Here is an 8,489-nt window from a genome sequence, read left to right as displayed (position 1 = left end):
TCTTAAAGATGTCTTTAAAAAGATATCTTTAAGACTTTACTGAAAGATGTCTTTATGGCGTCTTTTAATAAAGTCTTAAAGATGTCTTTCTTAAGATGTTTTTAAGATGACCTTTTAGATATACGTGTTGTCTGGGAATATGTTTATGCTCAACATAGCGCGTTTAATTCTATCTCGAATTCAAATTTCGGCTCATGTCCTATTCATATATTTTTGAAATTAGTGTAATAAACAGGTGCTTTGATGAGAAATTACGCTATCATAAGCAGGTCAGAATCAGGTCGATATCTACTCGTATGTATGCGTTTACCGATAGAAAAAACGAATAGGAGCGTATATAAATCAACAGTAAGGAACAGTTATAGGGGGGCAGGTCGCTTTATATACAGATGCAGATAGATACCCTAGCTGCTTCTGCAGCCAGAAATGAAAAGAATGCATATCCACATTTGTAGATAGGATTACTGTACGTAATTACGGACAAATGCAAATAGGATTTGCGTATAGAATACGAGCAGAAACAAACAGGATTCTTGTATGTAATTGCGGACAGATGCAGATAATCGCGATGTATAGGATGCAGACAAAAACAGATAGGATTTCTATACGTAATTGCGGACAGATACAGGTGAAGTGTGATCACGTGCGGGATGCAGACAGAAACGGGTAGGATTGCTATACATAACTGTGGACAAATGCAGATAAGAATCGCGATATATAGGATGCAGACAGAAACCGATAAGATTTCTATACGTAATTGTGGACAAATAGCGTAATTGATGCAGATAGGAATTGCAGTGCATAGGATGCGGACAGAAACAGATAGGATTTCTGTACGTAATTGCGGACAAATACAGGTGAAACGTGATTACGTGTAGGACGCGGAAAAAAATGAGTAGGATTACTGTACGTAATTGCGGACAGATGCAGATAGAAATCGCGACATGTAGAATTCGGACAGAAACATAAATAGGATTTCTGTATGTAGTTGCGGACAGATGCAGATAGCAATCATGACGTATAGGATGCAGATGAAAACGGATAGAATTCCTATACATAACTACAGATAGATACAGATGAAACGTCATTACGTACAAGATACGGATAAAAACGGATAGGATTACTGTACATAATTGTGAACACATGCAGATAGATATCACGGCGTATAGGATGCAGACAGAAACAAATAGGATTCCTGTACGTAATTATGGATATATATAGATAGGAGTCGCGACATATAGGATATGGACAGAAACAGATAGGATTCCTATACGGACAGGTGAAATGTGATTACGTGCAGGATGCGCATAGAAACGGATAGAATTTACTGCTAGAACGGATAGAATTTAATGCGGATTTTCTATCTGCATGTTATATTTGCAGATACAACGGACAGCTTACAGTTAGAAACGAATAGAAATCTTGTCTTTCTGTGCGTTATTTTTACTAGGATATAACATAAAAATATTTTTAGTTGGTATATACGTAAAATCACAAATTTATATCTGTTTCCATAAAGAACGATTTATTGCAATTGATTGTAATAATATAATAAATTGCAATCTATTTAAGGAAAGTTATATAATTTCACAAAAAAGTATGCAGCACTGTTCGTGCATTAAAAGAAAATTATATACACGTATATACGATACAATATGTTGCATGAATATTTTAAAACTCTTTTATATTGACATTTCTCTCAATAGAAAAACATAATATTTTATGTCCACTACCGCATTATCTCTTAAGAGCGGATTCTTGAGATAATTTTAATAAAAAAGTCTTAATGCAAAAATGTCGAAGCTATAATACTTTTCAAATTATAAAAAATTAAAATTGACCAATTATACTGGCTAAAGTACGCATGTTCAGGTACGGTACAACGTACAATAATACAGATGCATGCACATGTCGCCCCTTTTCCAAATATTGAAGTTTCCAAATACGGAAGTTCCATACATACAACATATGTAATAATAATTTACTTTTTCTATTATTTAAGTAAACATAACAATAACATAAATAACGTAAATAATAACAATTTCGTCAAAATGTTATGAATAAAATATCACACAATACATTTATCAATTCAAATCAATAAGCTGTCACACATTTGACGTTTCTTTCAGAGATTTACAACTAATTTCATATCTTATGCAAATCCTCACTTATGTATATGCACCTGTACCATTGTGTGTTGTATCTGAGCGCACGTACTTTAGCCAATATAACTGATCAACTTTAATCATTTATAATTTGAAAAGTATTATAGTCTCAAAATTTTTATATTAGGATTTTTTTCTTCAAATTATCTCAGGAATCCGCTCTTAAGAGATAATATGTAGTGGCGGAACACCCTGTATATAGAATTTTTATAAGGAACACTTGAAATTTGTATATCGATATCATTGTAATATTTATATTGTATTCTCAAAAAGAATTAACTAGAGAGAAATAATATTTATTATAAAATAGCTTAATTTTTTCAGTATTGGCACATCTTTTTTTCCAAAACTTTAAACTTTCCAAACTTTAAACTTATGATGGTAAAATAAATGTATATATAATCGATACATTAATCTGTTCCTTTAACATATAAGAGATGTTCTCATGACACCCTGCGATAAATTTTCTCCAATATCTTCAGGAAAAGGCCGTGTGGAAGACCACGTGATATCTGTTGTATGTGAGTATTTAATAAATTGTATGTCTCTTCTTCATATATGGAATACATGTTTTGTAGCCCAAGATCATTGTAAAGTTGCTTCACGCGTCTTACTTTCTCCGGGTCTGGGGATCCATAACATTCCTGTGCGATAGTAAAAAAAAATTATTAATACGACAACGATAATTTTCACGAGACATGGAATACTTACAAATCTAACTATTATAAATATTTTACGATTCCCATATTTTATTTTATTTTTAAAAATAAAATGATTAAATTTACAAAGAAATCTAAGTATACGGAATAGAATATAGGGGAGAGTGGTGTCAGAGTTGTAACGGGGGATCAATTGTAACGTTGACTGCAGCAACGTCATCTATTGATCAAAAGCTGAATTGTATACATAGTTGCATAGCTTTAACAGACGCAAGTTATTGACGAGGAAACGAGGGAGCGTTTGCCAGGACAAACTTGTCAGTGTCAATTGTTTGGAATCAGTGTCAAATCGTTAACGTTAATTTGTTATTCGCCGCCCTTATAGAAATATCGTACTAAGAATCATTGATAATTATTTATTATCCAGTATTTTTAATACTGAAAATAAATAATTATCAATGATTCTTAGTATGATATTTCTATAAGGGCGTTACTTTGTTTAAACTCGCCCCATAACAATTTGCCAAAATTATATTGTTTGATATGAATATATAAATATCAAGCTTTGGAATAAGATGTGTATCAATTCAATTTATTGTTTGCATGTGAGTTTAATAGACATCTAATGGAAACAAGCGGCGGTGGTTGCAAAAGTAACAATCACTGTAGTGTCGATTGTAACACGTTATAATTGTATTATAGTTTGAATTATCACTGAGAAAAATTCTTCTGTTGCCACAACAAAAGCTCATTTGTTGTTTGATGATTGTCCAAGTAATAGTATCGTACAGTTACTCTTACTAATCATCTATTATTTTCTGAATCTGATTGAATATTTTATCATTATTGATGATAGTTATTTTTGTTTATAATATTTGAGATCTCACGGTTATTATTTTCCTGTTTCTTTTACCATGTTACATAATGTTCACTAGCATAGTGCTAATTTCCGTATTGGTATATTCACAGTTATTATATGTTATAACTGTATAATACACCCTAAGGTGGTACAATTGACATCACCGTGGTAGTAACAAGTTGCGGCGGTGTCTTTAATGGAAAATATATTTTGTAATTTGTTGTTTTTTCTAATGTCTATTATGTTATAATCAAATTCAAGGAGGCCTTTTGTTTTCACATAAAGTTACGATTCCCTGTAATTTATAATAAATTAGTTAACCACAAAAATCTTTTCTTTGTTACAACACCACTCTCTCCTATCACGAGAAAGAAAGCTTGATATACTCACTTCTAAAATCTTTCGTTGCTCCGGTGTGACGCGTTGAAGAGCCACGACGGCCAGCCATGTACATTTCCCCTCCTCTATATCGTAACCAACTTTACCACTAACTTCAGGATTCCCATAGCAATCTAAATAATCATCCTGTACTTGGAAGAAATGTCCCATTTCTAACAGAATTGTTTTTGCTTGTCTAAACATCTCCCGGTCCTTTATTCCGGCCTAAAACAGTAAAACAATGCATCGAGATTTTTGGCTGCAGATATCATTAAATCAAATTATCTAATATTTTCTTTAACCATCAAAGATGGTTTTAAAAAATCGAAATTCCTGCGCATATAAGCAAAATCTAAATAAATACTTACAAAATGCATCGAGATAGTTATCGGCAGGATAAACGTATAATATGACGTTTTGTAGTTGACGATGGAATTATAACGATCCATCGTGAATAAATTCAGATTCGGCATTTTGCCGAAATTGGTTGATTGCAAGTCTAAAGACTGACCCAATATAGTTTTCAATGTGATCTATCGAAATATTTTCATGAATAATCATTTGATTAAAAAGATAAAATAAGTGAATTAATTTATATATTCATTGAATGCGATCTATTAGACGCTGCAAATGTTTTGAAGTGCCGTATGGATCAAACATAATTTTTCTTTAAGCACTTCAACATGTTTACAGCATCTAATAAATCGTACTGATTGAAGTCTACAATTGAAAAGAAGATATTAATTACTCACGTCCTGGAATGATTCTAGCAAATCTACGTAACAATCTTTTTGACCGAAGTGCTTCCGTAGTAGTTGATACATAATACTCTCTATCATTATACCATCATTAATTGCAGCTAAACCTATATCATTATGTAGATACCAACACGGTTGATTTCGGCGAAGTGAAGACCGATCTTGAATGTCATCGATGATAATAAAAAAGGCTTGTAGCTGTATGGAAAAGTATACCCAAAATTAACACAAGAATTGTGAATCATAGATTTATAAAAATGTGTTATACATTAGAGGAATCTAGAGTATAATAGGGTTGCAGGATATTTGGATAGAACAGATAGATAGAACAAATAATGTTAATCTAATGTTATTTTGATCAAACATTGATGAAAGGAGCAAGGCCACTAAGGTTGATTTTTGGGCCAAGAACGTCACACATTTTTTATTGTATATTATTATCGTAGAGATCGAAAGCTTTCCGAAGCATTATAGTAACACCTTTTTGCGTTGGACCAAACGGCCAATGTGCAACATCTCCAATAAGGCCGATTACTGGGCCAAGAACGTCGCACATTTTTTATTGTATATTATTATAGTATAAATCAAGAGCTTTCCGAAGTACACCTATTTACATTGGGCCAAACAAAAGTTGCGAACCTTCAAAGTTTGAGTAACTTGGGTGTTAGTCATGACCAATGTGCAACATCTACAGACTGTTCTTTTAATTTGAGAATTTACAAGTAAAACTATACAGATATTACATAATCTATCTTATATAATCCGTGATCAGGACGCTTGTTCTAGCGCTTTTCTTCAAGGTACGACTTCAATCTTTATAAAAAATAAAATACACGTACACACGTACGCACGTGCACATTAATTTTCGTTTGGCCAATGTAAAAACATGTTACTATGGTACTACGGGAAGTTCTTAATCTTCACTATAATAATATACAATAAAAAATGTGCGACATTCTTGGTCCAGAAATCGGCTTTATTGGAGGTATTGCACATTGGCCGTGGCTAACACCCACGTTACTCAAACTTTGAAGGCTTACAACTTTTGTTTACCCCCAAAAATGTGCAACACTCTTGGCCCAAAAATCGGCCTTATTAACTTTCCTTCTTTATGTCATTTTTTGGTGAAAATGATATGAGATTGACATTATTTTGACTATCTGTTCTATCTGGTTATAATAACCGATAATTTTTTTAAAAGGTGCTATGTAATGAAATGTTTTGCAATTATTACTGTTCAATAACTTTCATTGTGAGTGCTATGTCAGGATAATCATCCATTTAATGTCCTACATATATTTTACGTGTTGTTTTGGGAGCTCGTAATAATGCACCATACGCGTTTATATGAAAAATAAACTTTATTAATTCCCTATTACACTTACAACGAATATTTACTGCATAGATTGTTTTCTGTTCTGTGTTTTCAAACTTTTTTATATAGTGTCGTACTCAAACTTCGCGAGAGCATACAGCCCAGGTAGCAAACAGCCGTGACAATGACGTGAATTTTACGTCATCTGTTATGTCATTTATCCTTCAAGTTAACCAAATAATGACGTCTTTTTAACGGTCCTAAGTCACAGACCAATGACGTCATATGTACAACAACTTAATCACATCATTTTTTTACATAAAATGACATAAAAATGACGTATAACACTAGTTTAAAAAATATATATTTTGCAGAAACGATTGCAACTAGTCAGCTTATGTTGATTTTACATATAATTTAGCTGTTTTATTTGATTTCTCACTATTTTCACACCTGAAAATTTACTAGAACTAGTCGGACGCGAACTTGAGACCTCACACCTCCAGGTTCCTAGTCTACTACTTTGGCTATTTCTTCAACTGATATTAAGGCTGAGTTCTTATTGAGTGCGTCACGCGTCGCGTCGTCTGCCTGCGTCACGAGTTAACCAATCAAATCCTCTAATTGGGATGACGCGACGCGCGACGTACGATCTTAAAACATATATATATGGAGGGGGAATGCTGGCACGAAAGTATCTTCAAGATGTGTGCGAGAGAGAAAGCTATACGTTCCTATTCGTCCTCTGTGCGCATGCGTTGAAGTTGACAGATTAGGTTAGGTTATAGAGTTGACAAGAGATAAAAGTTATTTATTTTCTTCTCATAGAGCTCTGAGAATTGTTTCAGAATTTTTTATAAACTTTTTAGTACTTCAAGAAAATGCAAGAAAATACAGTACTAAGAAGTTCACTAAAAAATTCTGAAAAAATTCCCAGAGCTCTATGAGAAGAAAATAAACAATTTTTATCTCTTACCATTTTTCGGTAAAGTTGGAAGAATTCGAGTAAAAAATTATTGAAACCAATAATTTTGTAGTTATTTCCGTAAATATCTTAGAAAATGGAGGTCGTACGAAAAATTCGTTCAAACAAAAGTTGTTATTTTCTTTACGAAGAATAAAATTCCGTAAGAAAAAATTAATGTTTTTATTTAAAATGCAAAATTGACTTTCGAATAACCTTCAGAATGAGCTCCGAGGTCAAAATCAAGGTCATCTTCAGATATCTCCCTCTGAACCCGACAACTTTCGTCTGAAACATTTTTTGAAAAAATTTCTCTTTTTTGAGATTTTTGAATGTATTAAATAAAATGGCCCATCCTGTATATGAAAGATCAGATCTAGACAAAATCCATATCTGGCTTTTACCTGAATTTTTTTTCCCAGGCACCTAGAATGGCTCTGGGATGATTCTGTAATATCTTATGTTATTTGGGAGCTAATTAATTTAAAATGGCAAGATACTTTTATGCTGTTATCTTTAATAAAAATATTTTTGATACGAATTATATAATTATAATATTTTAGAAGCATACTTTTACAAATTAATTAATATTTGAGTGATAGCTTGTAATCTCTGTGTATAATTAATGCCTGTAATTGCTGGAAAATAATAACTAATGTGTATGTTACATGTAACAAACATGTTATATTGTCGTTACATTCCGTTACATTACAACGATGTGACTGTTATTGTGTTTGCTGGGCAATGTTTGCTACAAAGTTCAAATTTTATTTGTTTCATAAATTATTATCGAGATCGCTACACAGGCAGATTTTACAAATAAGTATGTATAAATTTTTATTTAAATATATTAGTCGCATAGTGCAACCACTCGTGTAAACATATGCTTGGTTAGATATTCTGCTTAGGAGACGTAATATTTGCCACGAAAACCATTTTTAACTTGTTCTTTACTGTATTATGGAGGTCGCTGTATTATACACAGCCAGATTTTCCAAATAAGTGTGCATAAATTTTTATTGCAATATAATTAGCGCGTATGCTCTTGTAGGGGATCACTCGAGCAAGCGTATACGAGATTATAAGGATATAGATATTCTGCATGAAAGATGCAATGTGTGTTACGAAAACTATTTTTTATTTGTTCCTTATATTATTAACAAAGTCGCAATACAACTAGATTTTTCAAATAAATGCGTAAAAATTTCTATTCTAATATAATAATAGGTGCGTATGTTCTGGTAGCGCGTCGCTCGTGTAAGCATATACTTGGTTAGATATTTTGCTCGGGAGATGCAATGTGTGCTACGAAAACCACTTCTTACTTGTTCCTCACTTTATTATGAAGGTCGCCACTTTATTATGAAGCCAGATTTTCCAAATAGTAGTAG

The 8,489-nt window shown here is 32.5% G+C and overlaps 1 protein-coding gene across 1 annotated transcript in view; it reads right to left on the bottom strand.

The window, feature by feature from the left end:
- Positions 1–2,445: 2,445 nt before the first annotated feature.
- The window catches only part of LOC116850334 (farnesyl pyrophosphate synthase), a 162,023-nt gene continuing 155,979 nt past the window's right edge, over positions 2,446–8,489 (bottom strand). The window contains exons 4-7 of the mRNA XM_032828484.1: positions 4,814–5,017; positions 4,430–4,594; positions 4,074–4,286; positions 2,446–2,809 (exon numbers count right to left, since the gene is read on the bottom strand). Of these exons, the coding sequence (XP_032684375.1) occupies positions 2,609–2,809; positions 4,074–4,286; positions 4,430–4,594; positions 4,814–5,017 (783 nt within the window). The 3' untranslated portion in view covers positions 2,446–2,608. The remainder of the gene's footprint in view (positions 2,810–4,073; positions 4,287–4,429; positions 4,595–4,813; positions 5,018–8,489) is intronic.

Source organism: Odontomachus brunneus, unplaced genomic scaffold (genome assembly GCF_010583005.1).
Source record: "Odontomachus brunneus isolate Ranch 3 - 2012 unplaced genomic scaffold, Obru_v1 Obru_scaffold_142, whole genome shotgun sequence".
Taxonomy (NCBI): domain Eukaryota; kingdom Metazoa; phylum Arthropoda; class Insecta; order Hymenoptera; family Formicidae; genus Odontomachus; species Odontomachus brunneus.
This window is presented reverse-complemented; position numbering and strand designations above follow the sequence as displayed.